Source organism: Neovison vison, chromosome 12 (assembly GCF_020171115.1).
Source record: "Neovison vison isolate M4711 chromosome 12, ASM_NN_V1, whole genome shotgun sequence".
Taxonomy (NCBI): Eukaryota; Metazoa; Chordata; class Mammalia; order Carnivora; family Mustelidae; genus Neogale; species Neogale vison.
Window position 1 is genome coordinate 133,518,960 of NC_058102.1, and position 26,798 is coordinate 133,545,757.

General features: G+C 37.0%; 1 protein-coding gene and 1 pseudogene across 8 annotated transcripts in view; one reads left to right on the plus strand and one right to left on the minus strand.

Annotated features, from left to right (window-relative positions):
* ABI1 (abl interactor 1) overlaps positions 1 to 26,798 on the minus strand; it is a 119,922-nt gene that overhangs the window by 8,556 nt on the left and 84,568 nt on the right. Inside the window, exons 3-10 of one of the 8 annotated variants that reach the window (XM_044228168.1) lie at positions 18,242 to 18,418; positions 14,368 to 14,382; positions 13,540 to 13,640; positions 12,136 to 12,276; positions 8,618 to 8,718; positions 7,619 to 7,699; positions 3,310 to 3,483; positions 117 to 203 (exon numbers count right to left, since the gene is read on the minus strand). In XM_044228168.1, the coding sequence (XP_044084103.1) occupies positions 117 to 203; positions 3,310 to 3,483; positions 7,619 to 7,699; positions 8,618 to 8,718; positions 12,136 to 12,276; positions 13,540 to 13,640; positions 14,368 to 14,382; positions 18,242 to 18,418 (877 nt within the window). The remainder of the gene's footprint in view (positions 1 to 116; positions 204 to 3,309; positions 3,484 to 7,618; positions 7,700 to 8,617; positions 8,719 to 12,135; positions 12,277 to 13,539; positions 13,641 to 14,367; positions 14,383 to 18,241; positions 18,419 to 26,798) is intronic. The other 7 variants (XM_044228169.1, XM_044228161.1, XM_044228162.1 and 4 more) reach the window with 7 other exon arrangements.
* Positions 25,794 to 26,112, plus strand: LOC122892046 (annotated as a pseudogene).

The following is a 26,798-nucleotide window of genomic DNA, read 5'->3' on the forward strand; positions in this document are numbered from 1 at the left end:
CTGTTTTCAAGATAAGATTAGCTTCTCAATAAAAGTAAGAAAATGATGACTCATCAGCCATGCATGCTATAAGGAAACAGCCTCTACTCTTCACAGCTCAGTTTTCCCGAACTTACTGTTTTCCTGCACCCTGGCCACGAAGCCTGTGAGAGGTATCTGTGGAGTCAACTGAGGCATAGGGGGAGGGGGTGGAGCAATAGATACTGGTAGCAACAACACAGTGTGGGGGAAGTAAAACAGATAAAGGAAAGAAAAGGAAACAAACAAAAAGCAGAAGTCAGTTACAAGGACCACAAACATAAGTATGCAAAGAACAGTTTGCAAATGAAACAAAACAAAACAAAACAAAAAACAAAAAACCTGCAGAACCTTCTTCAACTTCAGTTCCCATCAGCCAACCTAAATGGAGTTGTTGCTTGGCCAACTGGTTAATTTTTTAAAAAATACATTTAATTTAACCCTAATGTTAACTGTTTGGGGGAACATTTAAGTTTACCATCACACTCATTTTCATAATGAATTTTCGAATTCTAAAAAAAGACTTTAAAAAAATGAGCAACAGCGATATTTCCAGGATATTTTGTCTTTGCCATATCGCTATAACCTAGCAAGTAATATCTAGCTTTAAGGTAATGTTGTAAATCAGAGTCCATGTTATAAACAAATAAATAAATATGTTATGCTATGGAATATATGTTATGGAATAGCCGTTTATTCCGTTATAAAGACATACTAATCATAGGTTTCCTTTAAAACCATTATATATCTAAATTTACACATAGCTCTCCAGGAAAAACCCTTGTTACTGTAAAACAAGGTATTTTCTAAGGTGACAATTTTATTTGTAAAGATATCCCTCCTAAATTTCCTATGGAACAAGACTGCTTCACATACCATGTTAATTGTTTACTGAGTTTCATAGTAAGTATTTCAAAAGTACCTTCTTCATTTTATCACTGTTCGAAATAGGAAACCTGATCTCATAACAGGTGAAAATACTCAATTATTTGTATTAAAGTAATTTATAACGAATCCCTGAGTAGCTGAAAACACTTCAACTTCTTACTGGAGAGGATGTAATTTATAGGAAATTGGTATCAAATGCTCACGTACACAACATATGTATTAAAAACTGCAGCAAACTAGAAGTAAACATTCTTAAGTTTATCATTTTGTCTCATTTTTAGCAAGACAGTAACTGCCAGAGATTGCTTAGAAAGTCAGGACTGGCTTTGCAAAATTCAGTTTACTGGCAGTCACTAAAACATGGCACTAAATTGACAGAGAAAAACAATCTATTGGTTCCCAAGGATCATTTAACCAAAAGGTCGTTTCAATTAACCCGCTGTATAAATTCTGTTGCTAAGCATAAAAATTTGAAAGAAGTTCAGTATTCAAAGCAGCAGTAACTTACCAAAGCAATGTAATTGCATTAATATTCATTATATGGCTAAAATCAACATTCAATTCACTATGAAACTGGTCCTCATTGATTCTGATACTTGGATGTAGAAGGCTCTTAAATAAAATGTTACAGTTTTGATTTCAAAACAAAACAAACCTCCCACAAACCTAAAAAATTTGTTTAGAAACAACCCTTAGTAACTAGACATGCTGGTTAGTACAGAGAGAAAAAGAAAAGCTATGCTATGAAGATACTAGTCACTACCACCACGTCTGGACAGAAGGAAAATATGCACATCAAAACACTAAAAACATTTACATCCTCCTCCTCCTACTACAGCAACCGCCACTACTACCACTATCACTACACCACCAACAGTAACTCAGATTGAGGGACAGTTATTTTGAAACCTAATATTTTCAAAATTTGAATCCAAATTTTCTTTATAGTATCTAAAAGATACAGTCACTCAGTAATGAAAAGGTCTTATTTAAGAATAAGGAACTCACTGAGTACTGCTGAAATCAAACTACACAAATTAGGTAAAGTGTCACCAAAAACCCTATTTGCAGCATGAACTAAATATCTAAGTGAGGCAAAGAAAAATAAAGAACATAAAGATGGGATCTAAAAACACAACATATTATGGGGGGAAAAAAATGAAAAGGTCATGAAACTACTGAGGCTAATAATCAGAAAATCCATGGAATATTCAGACTCTAGCTACCTTTCATTACGAAAAGGAAATCAGGGGAAACATGAGATAAAATTCTAACAGGTGAAGTTTCTTGGTAGGTAGTCTGGATGAAAATTTTAAGTCTGGAAAAAGGACTGTATAAATTTGGGGATTATCTGTAAATTTTGACATTTTTGCTCAAGTGTTCTTCATTTCTTAGTTTTTTGCTAGAACACAATCTTTAACTCTAAAATTTACACTGGAAATAAATAAGAGAACTTTCCTCTAGCTCTGCTGTAAGATACAAGTTCAGAACATGCGTTACACTTCTTAGGGAAAGCCAACTTCTTAGGGAAAACCAGCTTCTTAGGGAAATGGGAGTATGCAGTGTTGTTTTACTACAACAACACGCAGCTCTAGAGAATAGTTACAAGCGCCACATGAACAAGTGTGCTCCAGTTGAGGCCCAGGGTTTGCCTCCTGAAGCCAATAATACTGGGCAACAAGCTCATGTCAGACGTTTTTCCCTTTTTGAGTTAAGCATCGTAACATGTAAAGTGAAATTAATGATTACCCTAAGCAATTCATACTACCTGCCATTATATGCCAAAACTATTTGCTAATCTTTAAATATCTTTAAGCCTTTAAAAACACTGACTGCAGTTAGTGTTGAGATGTGCAATTTGACGCGAAGAGAAAGAAATCAGAAGAAAATCCTCCCCAGTGTTAACAGTGATTAGAGACAGAATAAGCAGGCATCACAAATGTTTTTAATGGTTTTGAACTCATTTCAGTACAGGTTAACAAGCTTCAAAGTGATAGCCAGCAATTTCATTGTATTAAAGAAAAACTTCCAATGTTCTTTCTTTCACTGCTACAAAAGTATGTCAAACGTGCCGATAAAAATAAACTCAGCTTAATTTCGCTATTTTTCTTCTCTAGTTCTATTTATAGTAATAAAAATACCCTATTAAACCATTAGTTAAATTTTAGTATGTAAGTATATTCAGTAAATCTGAATTTTTTTGAAAGTGATAAGCACTTATTTTTTGTGATAAGTGGTAATTCTTAAAATGGTAGGATTCAAGAACTGACTTCCTAAAGCAAAAATAAACATGAAATAGCATGATTTCAATTGTTGTCTATCACTGGCAAGAACAACAGCTTCAAATAATTTCCTTCAAAAGGAACTCCACTGTTGCTGTACGCCTGCCAAGCACAAGCTTACTTGAATTCTGAGAATAAAGTGGACCTCCATTAACATGAGGCTGAGCAGAAAATGGAGCAGTCACAGAGGGAGTTCGTCTGTATCCACCAGAAGATGTCGAGGAAGTGGTAGAGTTGTGTCGAGAAATCTGCCTGGTCATTGTGCCATACTGGGAACCAGGAGCTGAGCCCGGGGCTGCGGAAAAGCATTAGTCAAAAGCAACCAACAAAGAATTTGAGCAACATGTGACCTCCGATGGCAGAACAAAGAAAAGAGAACTCTCAGTAAGAAATATTTATTGCTTCTCAAAGCCCACAGCACAAAATAAAGAGAAAAGTGAAGATAAAACACAAATAGCCGTCTGAAGTTATAAACAAAAGGAAAAACAGATATTGTGTGGAAAGCTGCAAAAGTAAAATAAGTAACATTCTTAAACCTTTTAATTTAGCAGAATCCCAAATGGTATTTCGCTAACCTTACATATAAAATTTTTCCTGTATCATTTTAGAATATATAGGTTTTACCTGTGAACTATGTCTCTCCAACAAAATAAGTACCAAAAGGTAATTTGAAATGGAACACATCGGTTTTCGGATGTGATTATATAACACCTGGTTTACAAGCTTCTTTTCCATTGCCAAATCTTTAGGAGCACAGGTTAAATTATAAAATATACATAAGCTAGCATATTTTCCACATATACTGCTATATTTAAGTGAACGTCTACTGTTTTAGCAGCTATAATCAAATACATATGCTAGCAGAATCATTTTTTTTAGCAGAATCATTTTTATGAGAAGCACAATTTCTAGTTTCAAAGCACATATTTATAGTATCTGATTTGTTATGTATCTCCAAACTTTTAAGAACATACTTCCCCTTTCACTTAAATTTTTCTGACAAAACTGTAAATAATTTTAGATGTTGTAAAATAATTTTACAATTTTAAAGAAGCTTTATGTAGAAAATCCATTATTTATCTCCATACTTGTAGGGCTTTTTCCCATCCTATACCCAAAATAAACTTCTTTTATTATCATGCATATCTAGAATGACTAAAGCACTAACAGTTCAGAAAACTTTATTCAACATCATCTTTACCAACATTTCAAAAAAGTTTAATACTTAAAAGGTTAATAAAGTTCAAAGCCTCTAAAGTTAACCATACTTTCCAAAAGTAACTTCAGGATTAATGTTAGCCCCTTTGCCCCACCCAAACATCTAAGCAGACTAAGTAAAACAAGCGTATTTTCATTCAGTTGTGTAATTTAGCCTCTTCTAGAGGTCATACACAAGTTATGACATAAAACCATACAGCAGAGGTTGTTCATTTTAAAAAGTGCTAATAAATTTAACATTTTGGAGCTCCCAGAGCCACAGGCAGTCACTAATTATGTGAATCATCCCCACGTTCATTTTCTAAATAGAAACACATTTTTAAAATAATACTCTAGAAATGAAACAAGATGAAACCAGAAAGGGAGACGAATCATAAGAGACTCTTAATCTCAGCAAACAAACTGAGGCTTGCTGGAGTGGAGAGGGGTGAAAGGGAGGGGGTGGCTGGGTGATGGGCACTGGGAAGGGCATGTGCTATGGTGAGCACTGTGAACTGTGTATGACTGATGAATCACAGACCTGTACCCCTGAAGCAAATAATGCATTATATGTTAAAAAAAAAATTTTTTTTTAAATAAAAAATAAAAATAAGGGGGGCCTGGGTGGCTCAGTGGATTAAGCCACTGCCTTCAGCTCAGGTCATGATCTCAGGGTCCTGGGATCGAGTCCCGCATCGGGATCTCTGCTCAGCAGGGAGCCTGCTTCCCTCTCTCTCTCTCTCTGCCTGCCTCTCTGTCTACTGTGATCTCTCTCTGTCATATAAATAAATAAATAAAATCTTTAAAAAAAAAAAAAATACTCCACTCAAGAGCCTTCATGAATAAGAAATTCTAGATAGCTATGGTTTCCACAGAACTAAGAGGTAAACCTTTAGCTGTTTTTAATGGATCTCTCTGTAAAATGATTCTTTTATTTCTAATTTATATAAAAAGTATATGAAATCCAAGTTATTTTCCTTGCTGATCTTAAAACTGAAAACCAACCATTCAGTATTTCCAAACTATGCTTATTTCAGAATTTACTTTTTTTATATGTAATAAATCATAATACCAATGGGCATATGATTTATACACATAATGTTATATACAGAAATATTACAGTTATATATTAATATGTATAATTACATATAATAGTGACATATAATTTATCTGTATATATGTTTTATATATAATTTAAAGAAAAATACAATAAATACCCAGCTCCATGCAACAGTGTATTTCCACTATCACCAAAGCTTCCCGTTTGTGCCTCCTGGATCCCAAAACCCAAAAGGTGTTAAATATTCTTTCTTGTTTCCTTTTTTAAATCATAGATATATGTAACCTTGAACAATACACAACACACAGAGAAGTTATAAACTTTTATAATGGAGTAATTATACATGCTGCTGGCTTTTTGTTTTGTTTTTTTATTTAAGATTCATCCCTGGTGAATACTGATCATCCTTTTTTTTTATTTGCATGTGAGCATGCCACAATTTATTTATCCATTCTATTGTAAGTAAACATTTGGGTTGCATCCGGATTTTTGCTAATATTAATGCTACTACTGTGAACATTCCTAAATGTGGTTCCTGAGTTTCTCTAAAATATTGGTTCTCAAACTTCAGCACTGATCAGAATTTCACCTCGAGGGCTTGTAATACAGACTGCTGAGTCCCATCCTCAAAGTTTCTGAGTAGGTCTAGAATGGGGTCTGAGAATTTACATTTCTAACTAGCTCCCCTGTGATGATGATGCACCTGGTCCTGGAATCACACTCCGAAAGCCACTGCTCTAGACAGTGGTTTTCCAAATTTTATGGTTTTAGTATCCACTCTTTAAAATTAGAGAACCTCAAAAAGCTTTTGCAGAGGTGGGTTATAGCAACAGGTAATCACTTTAATAGAAATTATAAATGACACATCTTTAAAACACATGAGTATGCAAATCACAAATAAACATTTTGTGAGCTGTCACAGCAATGAATCTATCATAAGTCATACAGCCTCTGGAAACTTCCACTGTATTCTTATACATGAGAATGAAAAAGGCAAATAGATCTTAGTATTATTAGTATTATTGTGACTATGGTTCTGACCTAAAAACTCCATAAAAGGATCTCAGCATCGACCTGTAGCCATATTCTGAGAACCCATACTCCGATTGTAAATATCCAGAAATGAAATTATTACATCTAAGGTAGAAACCTATTCAACCTGACTAGATAACAACAAATTACTCTCCAAAGTACCAACTAATAAACTTCCACCAGCAGTGTACTTGCCTGTTACTACACATACTCATCAATACTGAGTACTAATGAACTTCCACATTTCTACTTACAAGGTGGATATAAAATAGAATCTCATTGTGATTTTAACTTTCATTTTCCTGATTATTAACTAGCTTGGGGACTTTTTTTCAGATGGGCTTTCTGGCAATAATTTTAATTATTAGGGTCTTCTTTTTATTATCTCCTTTGCCCCTTTTTAATACTTTGAACAGACGTGGCTAGACAGCTTTATTTCACCCAACCTGAAACTCAGCTGTCATTTGAAACGTTTCATTATCCATTTCTATCCGGATTATTGCTCTTGTATATTTCCAGGCTGAACAGTTTCATACCATGTGTATATTTGGAATTCTTAATATGCTCAATCCAGTCACCTCTGATTTAGGAAAAATTTGAATGTATCTGATGAAAAAAAATTTTTTTTTTCTTGGCATCTCAGATGCCAAAAGTACTGAGCTGTATCAGAGTTTTTCACACTGTGATCCACAGGAAAGCCTCAGGAGCACCATCATTTTCCTTGCCATTTTAATTCCTCCTGCACCCCACATCTTTCCCCAATCCTTTGACTGTACACACCAGGAAGTTCCAAAAGAAGTTTCATGTAAAAAATATTACTCATTTAAAAATATCTTTTTGAACAATCACTGCTGTAATTTTCCTTAAGAAATCAGAACAAGCAACAAAATACAAACCACATGAAATTGGTTACAAATTAGGCATAAAAACATTACACATTTCAGAGAAATGTGATTTTACATTTAACTGTGTAACTTCAGAGGCCTTTCACCAGAAGAAATTAGTGTAAATTAGATGAACATTTAAACCTTTGTATTACCACCTACAACCTAATAGCTATAAAAGGCAGCAGTCTAACAGAGGGAGTTTATTATGAATACGAAAAGAAAATGAGATCACTGCAGGGGTTACGCAGTCTCACCTATCACAGTGTTCCCTGGGAGAAGTGGTGGAGGAGGTGGTGCTGGTGGAGCTCCAGGAGGAGGAGGGACAGAAATGTTTTCTAATAAAATAGTTTATAATTCAGGTCAGAGGACAAGAAAGAGAACTAAACATTCTGAAACAGTAAGAAAGTACAAAGTTTTGGAAAGGGGAGGAAAAAAAAAAAAGAAAGACACCCATAGGTAAAGCATGACCAAATGAATATGAATTCATTTTACTAGGTAAAAAGGACACTGCGTTCATACCTGCATTAACTGTAAAATAAGCCGTTTTTTCTTTTTCAACCTCCTTAAGAAGCTAAGAATTTTTCCTAACAGTTTTGATTATTAAATATGTATTTTTAGCACTAGTCATTTCATTTACAAAACAAAAAATAATCAAGGGACTAATTTAATACTCCGCAAAGATTTCTTAAATTTTTCTATAATCTGAAGAGTAAAAAATTTTTCCTATTTTAACCCCATTTTATATTCATGGCATTTTACTGAAGTATGTATGGAAAATTATCCATAAATGCAGTAAAGTCACAGAACAAGCTGACGCAAGAGTTGAGACAACAGCCTACAAAGCAATGTCAAAACTCACTGGCATTAACAAAATAATAACCACAAAACAACTCACTGGTATATAATTCATATTAAAGACATTCATCCTTTGAAGTATCACAATACTGGTTTGCTCTTGAAATAATAAATATCACTCTTGACTAATGCCCAAGGCAAGTATTTCTAGAGAAAAATGGCCAAAAAACTATTCAATAATGTTATGTAATATGCTTTTATGTAAGAAAAAAAGAGCTAGTAAAGTCCTAATGTCTCCATGAGAATGTCCTTAAAAATCTTCTTAAATTTGTTATTAGCATTTCTTCTAGCAACAATCACAATAATAAGTAAATTTCATCTAATGTAATTACTTCAGACTTTCATAATACAGCTCATAAATTCTAGCACGTATTACAACAGGTTAATACACAACATACCTGGTCCAACAGTGGGCGGGGAAGGTGTAGGCACGGCGATGGGAATGCCAATACTGCTGCTTCCACTGTTTTCTCGACTTCCACTCCCTCCACTGCTTCCACTGCCAAGAAACAAATTTGAAAAAAGCCATTCTAGAGATTTATTGAAAGACAAATTCAAAGCCAATAAATACTCTTTTTTAAAAAAGATTTTATTTATTTGACAGAGATCACAAGTAGGCAGAGAGGCAGGCAGAGAGAGAGAGAGAGGAGGAAGCAGGCTCCCTGCTAAGCAGAGAGCCCGATGCAGGGCTCGATCCCAGGATCCTGGGATCTTGACCTGAGCCGAAGGCAGAGGCTTTAACCCAATGAGCCACCCAGGCACTCCAATAAATACTCCTTTTATGATGTGTGTGTATTAAATACATAAAACAAAAAGTTTATAAAACTACTCAATACAATTTTAACCCTAATACTTCAAACTTCAAGTTCTTGTGTTTTACTCTACTTCTCAAACTACTGGAAATCAGTGTAGTCATAACACAGTATACAGAACCATCAGAAGAGATAATCCTATTGAGAAATGAATGACCAATATAATCTTATAGTACAATGATCCAACAAAAGTTCATTTAAAACCTACTATGAAAATCAGTAACTAAAGCAGACTTGAACCATGTTGTCAGCTGAAAATGGGAAAACAGATGTTAAAAAAACAACATGATGGATGCCACAAAAGAAAATGTACAAGATACTATAGAAGTTAATAGAAAGTGTAACCAGGGGGTGCCTGGGTGGCTCAGTGGGTTAAGCCTCTGCCTTCAGCTCAGTCATGATCTCAGGTCCTGGAACTGAGCCCCACATTGGGCTCTCTGCTGGACGGAGAGCCTGCTTCCCCACCTCCCTCTGTCTGCCTCTCTGCCTACTTGTTGTGATCTCTGTCAAATAAATAAATAAAATCTTTAAAAAAAGAAAGTGTAACAAGTTTTAGTCTGGAATTAATACCAAAATCTCCATCCCATCTCAAAGAATGGTGATAAAACATGAAACTTTCTGGAAAACGAGCAAACCACCACCAACAACAACAAATGTGAAGCTTCAGCATGGGACAGTCTAGAAGAGTCGATACTGTTAAACTCTAACAAATTCCTTACAATTCTGTTTCCTATGGATTTACTGTTCCTTTGGGCATACAACCTCACACTATCCAGCTGTTCCAGTAACATGTACATGTATGCACATGTATGTAACCTTAGGCTCCAGATGGTCTTAAAAATTAACATCACTGTCATAGCAGGCCCAGAAACTGAAGAGAGCTAAGACCAGCACTGCTTAAATAAAAATTTTTTTCTCCAATATGATTATTCTATAATTATATTATCATATGTTAAATAAAGAAAAAGAAAAAGAGAGGAAGCTGTTTACCATAAATTGCTTGAATGTGGCCTCTCCCTAGTCCCTCAAGCCAGGTGATCAATATCCTGCTTTGTGCCAGCACTGCATCACAGACATATCAAGTTCTTGTACTTATTATGCTCTTCTACAATTATTAGCTTATGTGCCCTGTTCCTCACATGAAAATTAGGGTTAGAAAATTACAGCCCCTGGACCAAATCTGGCCGCTGGTCCAATTTTTACAACCTGTGAGCTAAGAATATTCTTTCCATTTTTAAATAGTTGAAAAACAAACTGAAAGAAGAAGAATATTTATGACACATTAAAATTACATGAAATCCAAGCTTAAGTTCCATATGCAGAGTCTGACTGGAATGCAGCCATGCTCATTCACTTGTGTGTCGTCCAGGCTGCTTCCATGCTGCAACGACAGAGCGGAATAATCACAAGAGACCATAAGGCCCACTAATCCTAAAATATTAACAATCTGGCCTTTTATTAAAAAGTTTGTTGATCTCCTGTTCTAACAGAATGAGCTTCTGGAAAATTAAACTGTATCTTATGGGCATATCCCTAGTACCTCATGAAGTAACGCTTAGTAACTGGGGGTTGAATATGATTAAACTATTAATACTTCCACTAGAGAGAAAAACCGTGCTTTGAATAATTATTCAAAAACAAACACACACACACACACACACACACACACACACACAAAATTTGGTCCTCATTGAGCCTGACCTGATATAGACTGCAGATATCAATATAATAATTTATTTACTAACAGTACCAATAACAAATTTCCATTACACAGCAACTAAGAGGCTTGACATACCCTACTTAATTGAATCCCCCCCCAAAATGATTTTGGTAAATTTATCTAATATATCAACCTAAAAGTCAAGGTAAAGAGAAGTTCCTTGCCAAGTTATTAAGTGATATAAAACTGAAGAATAAAATAAAGCTATGGGGCGCCTGGGTGGCTCAGTGGGTTAAAGCCTCTGCCTTCGGCTCAGGTCATGATCTCAGGGTCCTGGGATCGAGCCCCGTGTCGGGATCTCTGCTCAGTGGGGAGCCTCCTTCCTCCTCTCTATCTCTGCCTGCCTCTCTGCCTACTTGTGATCTCTGTCAAATAAATAAATAAAATCTTTTTTAAAAAAACTATATAAAATAAAGCTAAAGTCAAGCTAACAACAACAATAATAATAAAATAAATTAAGCTATACAATAAATTTGTCTGACTTTATAAAAGTACCCAAACACAGAGTGGTGACTTCTCGGGGAAAGAAAGTAGAGGCTATAATTGGGAAAGGGCCTAATAGGGACCTTTAGGGTTGCTGGTAATATTCAATTTTCTGATCTGGGAATGGTTATGTGGGTATACTCAATTTGTATTAAACCATCAAGTTGTATGCTTAATAGCTTTTCTGAATGTATGTCATGCTCCATAATCAAGTTTTTAAAAAATCCATGTGATTTTAACTTTTTAAAGCAACTTACACTTTCTAGTATATCAACTCTCTTAACAAATTTCCTCAGATTTAAGATGTCTTTTTTTATTTCAATTTCATAAAGTTTAATAAATCATGTTGTATAATTTCTGATACTTCACCTTTTTTTAAAAAGACTTTATTTATTTATTTGACAGAGAGAGATCACATGTAGGCAGAGAGAGGGGTTTGAGAAGTGGACTCCCTGCTGAGCAGAGAGCTTGACGTGAGGCTCGATCCCAGGACCTTGAGATCATGACTCGAGCCGAAGGCAGAGGCTTAACCCACCGAGCCACCCAGGTACCCCTGGTATTTCACCCTTTATCCAAAAATATTTAAGAGTGATTGCCTCCATCTTTTTTATATAACTGTTTTAAAAAACATTCTGTAAGCCTTGATCCAATATACATTTATACCTCCATCAAAAAGAAAACATGGTGGCAAATCTATTATTAGTATAAACCTACTTAAAACCTAAAAAGCAGAATTATGGCATAAATTTACTTACAGAAACATATATAATATTAGTACCCCTCATCTTTTACATTCTGTATTAGCATTAGAGCAGTACTTTACTTCAGCAACTTTACAGGAGTCTGTCACCAGTCAGTAATGCCCACTTGCAGATATTCAAAGACTCAATTGAAGGTTTACCTGTGTGTCCTTGGTCTCTGGTTTAAAGAAGCTGTCCTGCCTGGACTATGCTGACTTCCGAGCCTAGCAGGACTTGTCATGTAGTCATTAGGAACTGTTGGGGGTTTAACAGGTTCCAGGGTTTTGTAAGGAGTATTTCGTCTAAAGAAGAATAATAAAGAAAGGACTAATGAATAAAAAGAATAAATGGTACTTTCCCCCAAATCTGTGATTGTCTCTTTGTAAACAAGTATAACACAAGTTTTTTTTTTTTTCTTTAATTTGTAGTAATACATTTTGTTTAAAAAAATTCCTCATTGGGGTATATAAATTCTCTACACAAACAATGAAGTTTGTTACTTTTTCTGATTAAAACCATAGGAAAGGGTCATTTAAAAGTTCTAACCTTATTTCTAAAAATAATGATTATAATTCTTTAAATGCTCAGTAATATTCAATTTTGAATTATACATTATTCCCAGATCAGTGACCCACAAGCCACTATCCTTATACATTAAAAAACAAAGTATCTCCCCTGCAATTTATTCCTACCACAGTGTTGAAATACATGAATGAGTACATTCTGATCCTATGTAATGCCATGTGTTTCTCAATAAATGGCTTTAACTTTTCTATTTAATAACTTCATATGTTTTCTCCAGGGGCTAGGGATTTACAGAATGAAAATGGAAACTAAGATTCTGCAAAATTTTGATTCTTAATTCCTCTTATTATAAAATAATGATGCCTCACCCCTAACCAAAAATGAAAAATCTACTATTTGCCTTCCTACGTTAAGGTGAATGATCTATCAGAAATGTCTTACCAATTATTCAATATTTTTACTGCACTGAGAAGGAAGAAGCTACCAACTGTTATCTTTTCTGTTTCTCCAGCTGGCCTACCCCTAAAGCTCAAGTATGAAAGGCCCTCAGATTATGAGCAGAAACACAGTTAGGGCACAATTAGGGGTACTCCAGGTAGAGTCCCTAAGTCTCAGGCACCAAGAAGATCTGCAGGCTATGAAGCTGAACTACATAAAATACACTGCTTATACAAAGTGCTGCAATATGAATATTGTAAACACATGTGAAAGCCCCATATGGAATCCTCCAGCAATTTCATTAGAAACACACTTACACTTATTTTTTCCCCAAAAAAATGAATTAGAAGATAAAAAAATAAATAATGCTTACTTACACATATACAAAAGAACCTTTCTAGTATAAACTTCTATAGAGACCATTATAAAACAAGGAGGTTCATTTTGGATTATGGTTAAGAAAATAAGAACCAAAATGAATTTGTGAAAGGTAGCTCACATTGAGAGGGTCCCACAGCAAGGACCCTACACTTACTTAAGTCACAGACACATCTTTTCCTTTTGCATATGGATTTTCTTATAAAATGTAGTTGAATTCTTACCCCAATGTTCCCCGGCCTGACATGGGAGGGCTTGGGGGTTTCTGAGTAGGAGGATTTGTTCTCGACAGTGTGCCAGTTCTTGCAGGCTGGTTATTTCCATGCTAAAATGTGGAAAGAAAAGCTTTTATTATTATATCAAATTGTTCTGTTCGTGTTTTGACACCATGTATTATTATTTTTTTTTAATATCAGAATGTGAAGTAAGGATTCCCAGACAGTTTTATTAACAGACTTTGGTACTACATTTTTAAAAAGTCCAAAAACCACTTGCACTTGGCTTTTCTCCTATTATCTTGTGCTATTCATACCAATTTATGGCAAATATAGGTGTGATTATTGGATTTTCTACATTATTTTATTGTTAAACATGGTCACTGAGATTAAACTTATCTGCATTCAAATACTGGATTTCCCAAAATTTTTTAGATGTGTACATGAATAAAAACTACAGATCTCAGTGTCAACTTGCTAATATATTCATTAAGATAAAAATCATCTTTATCTTAACAATTCAGTAACAAAGTCCTATATGTCTGGAAAACCTCCTAATTGTAAGTCAATAAAAGCAAGGCAACTATCAAAAAATGAGCAAAGCAATAAATGTTAGCAAAATTAATGTTCCTATATAAATGCAGATGTCAATATATCTTTGATATATTAACACATCCAAGCTAAATGTTGCTGATTTGAACTGAGTTTATTTAATCTACACAAATCCTATGGGAAAAAAGCAGACAGACATAGGAAGAGTTTTCAAATTTTAGTGGCTCTGCAGCCTCTATCAATAGAGGGAATACTGTGGATCAAATGATAAGTAGTATCTCTTACCTTGGCTTTTAGCCACTTTACGTTGGCAAAAAAAGGGGGGAAAAAGTAGAAATTAATTCTAAATAAATTATATCTGATAGGACACGTTTACATCTATAGTTATTCAATTCATGTTAATAAGTTTTTATCCAGCAATATCTTAAATATTTTATAAAGAAAAAATATCCATAAGCAACAGGGAAATATTCATGTGTATCAAATATTTTTTCAAAAGAATATATTCATAAGGAAACCACCACTTAATTATGCTGCTCTCATGCAGGCCCAATAATGTCTTAGGTCAGTATTTTATCCTATGAAACTAATCCAACTGAATCACAGATTATAAACACTGATGTAAACACAAACACCTAACACATCCAATGTAAGGCTACTTAAACATATCACTGTACAAGACCTAAGGCTTTACCGAACATTCAATGCCCAAGTATTCATTAGATGATGGTAATACAGTATTTTAAAAACTGATAAACTATAAATCTTAAGTCAAAATCACATGTTGCTTGCAAATTCAGAAAAGGACCTAGCCCCTTGGTGTTTAACACAAAACAAATCCCTATGCATAGCAGCTGCTTAGCCAGATTCTAACTAAGGCATAAACAAAGAGGGTCTAGAAACCCTCCGATTTGTAACTTATGAATCTAAATCTGAGCAGGCCAACAGTGGTAAGAAGTTAGAGGCTGCTTTAGTTCTAAGTTTCCTTCTGAACCAGTTTAGCTAACATTCAAAACTGAAGAATGGGGGCACTTCGGTGGCTCAGTGGGTTAAGCCTCTGCCTTTGGCTCAGGTCATGATCTCAGGATCCTGGGATTGAGCCCCACATCAGGCTCTCTGTTCGGCAGGGAACCTGCTTCCTCCTCTCTGTCTGCCTCTCTGCCTACTTGTGATCTCTGTCTATCAAATAATAAATAAAATCTTCAAAAAAAGAAAAATGTCTCTACTAAGTATTCAAGTCTTCTCTAGTCTATAACTTACTCTGAAAACTTGTGCTCTCTTACAAGGTTCATCTTCTTTACATTCTCCTTTATGTATATAATCCTAGTAGTTTCCTTACACTAAGATTCTCTTACCCGTATGTTACACTATTTCCAAAAGTCAAACCAGACTTACCTTAAGGTATTTTTTGCATATTTTTATTTCCTACCAACTTATGTGTCACCATATATTTCACAGCATAAAATGCCTTAACATAATATTATTTACATAATAATACATCACAAAAGAAAACATGATGGAATATTAATTTCAGAGTGTAGAAACCTTAACATGAAATTCGGTAGCTATAAGAAGAAATATTTGGATACAATTTTTTAATCTATATATATATTTTTAAATACCCAAACATCAAAGTCAAAGTCAAACAGCAGCATGAAGAAATATCTGCCAATATAAAGAAGCTCATTTCCTTAACAGAAAAAAAAAAACTCTTCCAATCGGTAGGAAAACAAACTTCTAATAGAAAAGTGGCAGACAAAAGATAAGAAAATAATCCTAAAACTTTAACTAATTATAACCTCTCTCTTTTCCTTCTCATAATTTTGACCCTAGCATTTCTTCATTAACTACTATCCAAACTTCTAACCTTCACATACCTGTAACTGTGCTCTAGAAATATTTAATTAAGGTGGCAATGATCTTTCAGAGAAATCAGAAAACAGGAGAAATAGAGTGGACGACTAGGGAAAGGAGACGACTAGGGAAAAAATAATTCTGCATATATTTGTACATCACAGAAACAAAATATGGACAAATGCCACAAATCAGCTTCTAAGATATATTGTTCTCACAGGCCACCCACCTTCATACCCCTAGCCAAGAATATATTTAAAAATGACCTGTACACACATGTGAAATAAACTTCATTTTTTTTTTTAAGGATTTTATTTATTTGACAGAGAGAGAGAAGAAACACAAGCAGGGAGTGGGATCGGGAGAAGCAGGCTTCCTGCTGATGGAGCCTGATACAGGGGCTCCATCACAGGACCCTGGGGATCATGACCTGAGCTGAAGGCAGACTCTTAATGACTAAGCCACGTAGGTGCCCCTAAACTCAGTATTTTAATAAAGTAAAAAAATAAATAAAAAATAACCTGTACAATATAAATGTACTTAGTGCCACAGAGCTATATGCTTAAAATGTTAAATGGTAAATTTTATGTATATTTTGCCACAATAAAAAAAGTTAAAAAAAAAAAAGAAAAAACTCGTGTCAATATCCATATTACAGAAAGTAGATTGCCAACATCTGCATACTTTCAATATATATTACACGGCATTTACATTTCCCATTTATACATGTATGATGAGAGAGTTTCACTTTCTCACCCAAAATTTCCTTGTAAAATTTGCTTTCATCTTCTACTCTGCTAAAGTACTATGTATTAAACTATTAAATTATTAGTGGAGGGACAATATAGGATATTCACTTCTAAGATGATGACTGAATTTTTTTTTATGCATGTTTACTGTTTTGAAGAAAGAAAACTCAAGACTAGGCCAAAAGGGAAGAAGAGAGTGCGAGTGTGCATGTGAGCACATGCATGCACAGATGTATGCCTGATTTTTTTTTTAAAAGATTTTATTTATTTATTTGACAGAGAGAGATCACAAGCAGGCAGAGAGGCAGGCAGAGAGAGAGAGGAGGAAGCAGGCTCCCTGCTGAGCAGAGAGCCCGATGCGGGGCTCGATCCCAGGACCCTGAGATCATGACCCGAGCCGAAGGCAGCGGCTTAACCCACTGAGCCACCCAGGCGCCCCTGTATGCCTGATTTATAGATGTTAATCCCAAGGCAGTTAATACAAAGAGTTCTCCAGACTCTTAATATTCAAATCCTATAGCTCAATCTAGTCTAAAATATCTTAAATTAATACTGAATTTAAGCTCATTTACAAGCCTACCCACATCCCCTGGGTACAAACATAAGAAACCAACAAAAGTAGCCTCCTCTACATTTGCAGTGTTCCAACTTTACACCTAGCTTCCAAGCATGACAGCAAAGGGGAGATTCCAATAATGTCCAAGGGGAGTAGAATAAAAGTTCTGTCAGTCAGCTATACTCCCTCTTGATCAGGAACCCCAAATAATTGAGAATGCAACAGATCTAGCAATAGCACCTGTCAGATCAGCCAGTTAGGGAAATCTTCAAGACACTAGTTGATTCCTAAAAACCCATTAAAATTTCTGAAAACCAGATACAAAATCAAATAAGGGTCCTCTAGGAAAGGAACTACCAAATTTCAGAGGAATCATTTATCCCGAGCAGAAATGGATGAAGAATTCAGGCCATTTGAATTTTGTTTGCAAAATGACCACAAACACCTAACTAATTCTGCCATACTAAAAAAATGAGCATGGGCAACAAATAATCTCCTTCCTAAAAGCCTACTGGGGAAGGAAATGGCGAAGAGGAGAGGGTGGTACACAAAATACATACAATTTTTTATTTTTCGCAAATTGCTAGAATTATAGCCACATCTACATAAATGCACTAATATATATATACATATTTTGAAATAAAAGATTTAAAGTATTTACAAACTATTTTCTAAACCAACTCTATAAAGCACATAATTTTTTTTAATTTTTAAATATTCATTCAGTAGTAAAAGCAAGAGTCTTCAAAATAAAATTTGTAATATTGGTCTAGGATTCAAATGGCTTAACTGATTAATAGCCATGTTAAGTTTTATTGTCTTCTTAAATACAGCCTATGCCTCAAGCTTAGTATAATTAATACTAAATAAACGTTCTTTGAAAATTGTAATGCTAGTTACTAGCTAAGACACGAAGAAAATTATTTTTATTACCTTATTTCCTATCTGAAATATTTACTGGATAAATTATTTCAAGTTAATACAATTTAAAAATGCTTACCTTGACACCATGGCCCACATCATCCAGAACTGTATAGTCAATAGGTTTCCGAATATACCTTACAGGACGCTCCATATTTGCAGGTGCTATTATTTTGTGAGTTCTTGATGTATTCTTATTTGTTGTCAAAATACCAATCTCTCTCCGAGCCACTTTCTCTTTATGAATGTCCACAGTCTATATTTTAAATGTGAACAAAGAAAATATTATTAGGCATAGTACGTTAAATAATGTCCATATACATTGGGCCACATACAATGGTGGACCAGAGGACGGTATATTGTATGTCTGTTTTCTAGTGAATGCTGTATTTTCCCTTCAAAATTAAGGAAATTAATATCCTTGAGACTCAAAACAGGGAATAGCTAAAGATGATTAAAAGCATCAACTGATTTAACGGACTTGGTTCCAAGGCAATTTCCAGGAAAGCAATTTTCATTCCTAAAAACTCGGTGTGTATGGAAAGGGAGGGAGGGAGGTCCTGTTCTGAGAAGCTTAAACTTTATTTACTGTGGATACAGACCAGGAAGAAAATCAATCAATTACAATACAGTGAGGTAAGTACTACAGTGACGTACATATGCACAGTGTATTTGAAATTACTCCAAAGGTCTTCAAAGCCAAGATACCTAACTAGGTTGAGAAGGGCTCACTTAAAGACTTTATAGAGTCTATAGGTTTTTAAGGATGAACAGAAGAGGTAAATAAGGAAATTATTCAAGGCAATTATGCATGTTGGAAACAAAGGTCTAAAAGAAGAGATGGTAGGTTAGAGCAGAGATTATGAACTGGCATCATGCAAGCCTGCCTAATACTGTACTTTATGGCTTAAAAAAAATTTGTTGTTGTTACTTAGCTGCCAACATTTGAAACTATATAGTAGTGGTGCCGGGGTGGCTCAGTCCGTTAAGTATCTACCTTCAGCTCAGGCCATGATCCCAGGGTCCTGGGATCAAACCCCAGATCGGGGGCTTTCTCCCTCTCCCCACCCTGCTCATTCTCTGTCTCTCAAATAAATAAATAAACAAACAAATAAATAAAATCTTAAAGGAAAAAATCCCTCTGGTAGAGGTGTTGAGGGCAGACAGAACAAGAGCCTGGCAATGACGGCAGTCTAGGTGGAGAAGAAGCAAGGATGTGAACTGAAGAGGGCAGAGGGGTATTGTCAGAAAAAAATAAGTTTAATGTTAATGCTTATTTAAGAGTCTATTTCCAGAATTTAAAAAATTGATTGGGAAAGAACCTGTAATCAAAAATGTTCTCTGAACTCAAAAACAAGGTAGAGAGACAACACTCCTTAAATGTCTAGTGTTTTTGTACATCTTACAATGAATGAACACAGGCACTGCTCCTTCTGTCCTAGATATTTATATAGTAAATTGCCTTAGAAATATATAGTGTCTTCCTGGAGAGCAAAAGGCAGGTTAACTGTCCAGTGTAATAAAAATAATGTCAGCCCTGGGGCAAAGGTCACAAAGGTTTATTGCCCATTATAAAAGGTCTGGTCCCCAGCTCTCTACTGGGCAGGGAGTCTGCTTCCCTTCCTCTCTTTCTGCCTGTCTCTCTGTCTACTTGTGATCTCTGTCTGTCAAATAAATAAATAAAATCTTTTAAAAAATTTTAAAAAATAAGAAAAAAGTTCTGGTCCCCTAAGCTGGGAGTTCCTTTCCTGTAATGCACCAACTCTGTGCAGATGTCACTCAGCTCTCTTTTCAGTACCATATGGAAATTGGGGCTAGTTTTCTAGCACAAATGCTGACACTGGCTACTGCTACTGCCATGAGCAATGACATCCTGCATCTTGCCCAAGAGTCTCATGTCTCTACTAGTATCTATGAAATTGTGGCTGGCTAATTTCTAGCTTGCACGAAAGGTGAAATCTTAAATTCTTCACAATTTTTGACAGTTTTGGCAATCAAGATGGAATACTGACAGTTTCTAGAAATTGAATGTAAGACCAGTTAACAGGAATCAACAAAAGTCCATGGGAATCATGAGTGAACATGCTGACCAAATGGGATGGTCAACCAAGCAATGAATGGTCCTCCACTTTACTGCCTACTAAGAAAGGCTAAATTGAGGATGTAGTTTTAGGTTGAATATCATCTTGTAGGTTCAAAGACAGAAGTCTGAATGATGCCTCAGCTACCATCAACTTTCCTCAACCTGACAGTTGGCCTCAGTAGGTCTGCCCTGTGAACAACTGGTACTAAGATTTATCTGACAAAGGGAGTGGGAAGGATATAACAAAGGACCGTTCCTCTTCAGATAATGTTACACCCAATGTTACACTGGGTGCCAAAGGAGAAAAACTGCAACCACTGTGGTTAGAACCAAAAGAATCTTCAGAACTTGAGTTCGTTTGCTAAGGAAATGTGGGGATGGGACACATAATGCTCATTTAAAAAGACAGCAAAAGCTGTATCTTTTGGGGGGCGGGGCAGGTAATTGAAAAGCTATCTTACTGCTCAGACCCTCCTGCAGGCTATTTTGTCAACATTCAATCCACTCAAGATCAATAAAAGAGGGCACCTGGGTGGCTGTCAGCTAAGTGTCCAATTCTTGATTTCAGCTCAAGTCATGATCTAGGGGTTGTGGAATTTAGCCCCACAAATGGCTCCACACTCAACAGGATGTCTGCTTGGGATCCTTTCTCTCCCTCTCCCTCTCCTTAAGCCCCTCCCACCCTGTTCTCTCTTTCTCTCTCTCAAATAAATAAATAAATCTTTTTTAAAAAAGATGAGTAAAAGATCTCAGCATTTTTTGGCAATGGGTCTGGTCTACTACAAGAGAGCTTTACCCATCACCCTCCACACCCCACCCCAGAAATTTCACTAGAATAAACTACTGCAGGCACGGACTAGTTTTCAGGCTCTTACTGTACTGAACTGGGTTTAAAATGATGATGAAGATGACTCACTAGAGAATGAGAAACTTGCCCAAAGAAATCTAGATAAGTTCCTGCTGTCTGACCTTCTAGCCTTGGAAAACTCCTCTAATTCTTATGTTGAAAACAAGAAAGAATTTAAGAGATGTTATCTTGACAATGGAGCAGCAAACAGTCTACCGTAGGTAGACGCCTAAAAACAATGCTGTCACTGAGCAGATCTTAGTCCAAGTCATCCAAAGGTCACAAGCTCATTTCCCTGGTCAGAAAGCAATGTGGCTGTGGCTGCTGAATGTCCATACTGATAACCTTGCCACAGAACACAGGGCTTTGGGTGGATCAAAAATACTACAGGTTTATTCGACTGCTCAGCATGCAGCTAACGCACTGCTCAAAACTGAAAGGAAAAGCCTCGTGTTTATAGGTGCAGAGCTGCTCTCTCCCAATCTCCCCACAGCCTAGCCTCAGCTACTTTACAGAAAAAGATAACTGGGGGTGGAGAGTAGTTTTCCTAAGTCCCCAGGGGAATAGAAGATGAAACATACCCAAGTACACTACAACACTAGGAAGGGTGGGGGGGGGGGAGACTCAAAATCTTACTGCTGTTAGATACAGGAGCTCACATCACCTTCATACCCATCTTGTGGAGGGAAAGGGTACACGCTTTCAGCGACCAAAGTTTGGGTGGGATTCACAGTGGAGGAAAAGGTAACTAACTCATAATATTCACTTGGTATCTTTGGACCAATCCAGTGTATTACTGCTGTGGCTTCCACCACTGAATATATAATTTACTGGTATTTTACATGCCTGTACTGTGAATCCCCCTAAGTGCCAGAGAGGATTATGCCAACTGGGAAGAGCTACCAGTGTAGCCAGTAGCTACACTTTCTACCAGTGTAGGAAGCACAGGTAGCTTTAACATCCCAAAATCCTTATAACCCCTTTGTGTACAAGTCTCCAAGCACAGGTGATTTTACTGACTGGAGTCTCTGGCAAGAGGCACAGCCTCCACCAAGGTGTCCCTTGGTTTTTGGATTCAATGCCTCCCTGACATAGCCACCAGGAGCACTCCTTTTGCAGTTTCCCATGTGAGGATGGGTCAACTCAAACTCAATGACTGATAAGGGGGTAAGAGCCTAACAAGCTTCTCTCATCACAGTAAAGTGGTATACTGAAGAATGCAGCCAGTCTGGCCCCTATGGTATTACAACTTTAAATGAAAAAGTGGCAGTTATCCCTTTGGGGAAATTTTACCCTCCAATCTGCTTAAACCAAAGTCGCTGGCTCACTGAGGCCCCTGATTCACAGAGGATCCCATAAATGCCTGGGCCTGGTTCACTAATGAATGACTCAATTACACTGAAACACTATGGTGCTCTGTGGCTGTTCAATTTCAAGGCCAGCTACGCAGAGCTGAAAATGGGTGTGGCTGCTTTGCTCTGTAGGCAGAACTCAAGGATGTTCTCATAGATGTGAGCAATAATCCTCTTCACAAACCTTCTTATATTTTTACTGACTCTGGATCTGTTACCAATGACCTAGCTGTTTGGTCTACCCCTTGGAAAACTACAGACTGACATTAAAAACTAGCCATAAACTGTGGGGACACAGTGCAGTTGCTGATCAGATCATCTAAGTCACAAATATAGAAGCCCATGGTAAAGGACCATTGTCTGATGAGATCAAATGGTATGAAGCTGCTGATCAGGCCTGTACTGCCCAGACTGCCATTACTGCTGCAGGATCTATCAACACATGAACCACTGCAGAACAGAGTGAAGATATTCCTGATGCAGAGGAACTACTGCATCCCACACCTGTAATTCCCGAAGACCCATTTACCTCAATGACCGAGGCCACATCTCTTGCTACAGACAAAGTAGTTACATCAGATCTCTGATCCCCCTCTTCAGGCTATTAGAGGTGCCTTACCACTGATAACACTTTCTCAGATACGATATGGCTATTCCAGTCCAATCAGCTGACTCCAGTCACACCAGTTATCCTCGACGCTAATCAGTGCCATGTTTTTCACTTTCCAAACCATCTGCAGTCTGATAATATGTTTTTATTCTAGAAGTCTCTAACAATGGGCTATTAGTCAAGGTATTCTTGATGGCCTTCCACACTCCCTACCATCTACAGACGTCTTTTGTATTCCTGAGTGCTGTAACAACCTCCTCAAAAATCAACTCAAAAACAAGCAATAACTGAACTCAAAAAGGGACAAAGGATTTGGTTAGATATTTGTCCAAAGAAGATATACAAATGGCCAGTGTGTACATGAAAAGATGCTCAACATCACTAAATCATCAAGGAAATGCAAATCAAAACCACAAGGAGATGGGGTGACTGGGTGGCTCAGTCAGGTAATCCTCTTTTTATTTTGGCCCAGATCACGCTCTCAGAGTTGTGAGACAGAGCCCCACATCAGGCTCCATGCTGGGGTCTAGAACCTGTCCTCCCTCAGCCTCTCCCCCTAGTCTCTTTCATCCCCCCCACCCCCTCGCCCCCCAATACCACTGTCTAAAACACACACACACAAACAAAAAAACCCACAATGAGATATCATACCCATCAGGATGGCTACTGTTTGCCAAGAATAAACAGAAAATAACAAATGTTGACAAGGATATGGAGAAACTGGAACACTTGCACATTGCTGGTGGGAATGTAAAATAGTACAGCTTCTGTGGAAAATAGCATAGTGGTTCCTCAAAAAACTAAAAATTATACAACTCAGCAATTCCACTGCTGGGAATATACCCAAAGAACTGAAAACAAGGTCTCTAAGAGGTATCTACACACTTGTTCTATAATGGCATTATTCTCAAAAGGCAAAAGGCAGAAATAACCCAAGTGCCTCTGATGGAAGAAGGAGTAAAACAGTGTGGTATGTACACACTAGGGAGTATTATTCAGCCTTTAAAAGTCAAGAAATTCTGACACGTGAATGAATCTTGAGAACATTATGCCAAGTGAAATAAGCCAGTCACAAAAGGACAAATATTACATGATTACAATTATATGAGGCACCTGGCACAAATTCATAAAACAAAGTAGGATTATGGTTGCTAGAGTCTGGAGGGAGAGGTCAATGGGAGGTACTGTTTAACAGATACAGACTTTCAATTTTGCAAGATGAAAAGAATTCTGAAAATTGCTTATACAGACTTTGAATGTACTTAACACTACAGAGCCTAACACTTAAAAATGGTTAAGATGGGGGAAGGGGGTATGTGCACTTGGCTGGCTCAGTTGGTAGAGCTTGGGACTCTTGATCTTACAGTTATGAGTTCGAGTTCCATGTTGTGTGCAGAGATTACTTAAAAAATAAAATCTTAAAAAAATTGGTTAAAATGGGAAATTTTATGTCCTATGTATTTTACAATTTAAAAAAAAATTAATCAACTCAGAAAGATTTCTGACTATACCTCCTTAGTTCTTCCTGGTTCACACAGATCAAACAGCAGTTTGGTCCCTGAAAATGGATGTCCCTAGGAAGAGACCATCTCCTCCTCTTTGCCACTTGCGATCTGTCCTGACCATTCCCAAACATGACGCTTCTTTCTTTCCTCTAATGGAAACCCCAAGCTGGCCTGATTGGTACATCCTCTGAATGTCAGCCTAGATAAAAGAAGGTCTTGGGAATTCTAACTTCATCCTGGTTCATCCACCTGAATTTTCTTGTTGGATTTCTACGGTCTTAGATAATAAAGATAATGACCATTCAGTTAAGAAAATATACTCCTCACCAAGTCCCCTTTTAATGAATCATGTGGCCCAAAACAAGGGACATAATGGGGTCTCTGTAAGTTTAATAAAAATGCCCTTGTCCTTCTTCCATTGCAGACAAAAGGACCGGGTAAGAGTCCGGGATGACTGGGGAAAAGAGAGAAGTTAGCTACTGGTATGGGACACTCATTTTGTTAAGTCGAAGAACTCTGATACCTGTGGATTAAACACTTTAGACCTCACGAAGTAAGAAAGAGAGACATTAGTGATCTCTGTCTTTGAAAATCACCTCTGGAGCTTTTCTCACAAAGGAAAATTCCCTGATGTAATTCTCCCACACACTGCAAGTGCGATAAATTGAACTGACTGCTGAGTCTGCCATACCCTGCTGTGCAGCTCTGATCACAACAGGATCACCATTCCCTTTAACCTCAAGAAAAAGTCTTTAGGAAGCAGCAGAGGGTGATCCTAGTTCCTGCTAGGAAAACACCTGCCCATACCTCCAAGGTGTCTTTCCTACTCCCCACCCCTACTCTCTTCTATAGCTATCATTTAGTCATTCCTAAGGCCAGATAAATGCTACCTGGTTGATGGCACAGATAAACAGAGAAGATTGGATTGATTGCCTTCAGGTAATCCTTCCAAAAACAATCATTAGACTCAATTTTTTGTACTGAACTGTGGCCTGTAAGACCTACCAGCTCTTCAGAAGGCAACACTGGAGAAACTCTCAGCCCATACTCCTTCACTTCCATCTTATCTTGGGAAAAGGGGACAACTGTAAACACCACATTCGGCACCTTGGAGGTGGTCATAAGAGACCTTCAAGTGTTTAAGCACCACAAGGAGATCATGTAGTTGCAGACAACTGCTCTTTCCAAAGTAAGGCTATTCTGCTTTTTCCATGCCAGTAGGGCTCTCACAAACATGGTGAACATTCCTAAAACCTGCCGGACTTTCTGCAAGAGGTGTGGCGAGTACCAACCCCACAAAGTGACACCATACAAGAAAGCAAAGATTCTCTTTATGCCCAGGGAAAGCAGCATTATGACAGGAAGCAGATGGCTGGGCTGTGGTGGGCATTACTAAGCCAATTTTCTGGAAAAATGCTAAAAACTACAAAGATTATGTTGAGGCTTGAATGCTTGTTGAGCCCAACTGCAGATGCAAGAGAATGCTGGCTATTAAGAGATGCAAGCACTCTGAACTGGGAGAAGATAAGAAGAGAAAGGGCCAAGTGATCTAGTTCTAAGCTTCATATTAGTTATATTTGAAGACAAAAAAAACCTTGAGCCTATGTTCAAGAAGGAAAGTAAGGCGATTCTTAATTACTGGGGCGGGTGGGGGGAGTGGGGGACCGCTGGGGTGTGCACAGTGTACCTCTCATGAGGATAACTGACTTGTTAATTATGTGCAGTCTGAGGCAGTTATCCCTAAAATGGCAGCCATCAAATTAGAAAAAGTGGTTTAAAATTTGTCCCAGATTTCTGCTGAGGAGATCAGTGATATCACCTCAGCCCTGGGGCCATTCAGGTCTGTCTCAACTCACTAATCACTATTATTATGGATGACAGAATTGCCCTAGACTTCCACTTTGCAGGCAAAGCCACTTCAGGCAGACCCTGAAGGTTAATGGCACTTCTTCAGCTTCTTGGGTCTAAGACACTATGGAGCACAGCTGACGTCAATGTTGCAGTTTGGCCTCATCCTGCTACCCTGTTGATAGTATGTAACCTTAATTAAATGTCTTATGAAATAAACTGAATGGCTCTGGTCCCGGCCTTTGTCAGACAAATTAATTAGAGGGACCAATGAAGAGCATCATCATGGGGAATGCTACCAGAAGTCAAGCAATGTATGGAGATTAGGGACAAAAATTGTTGAAGGCAAATTATCCATTTTCCTTTATATTTATATATCTTGTAAGTGGAG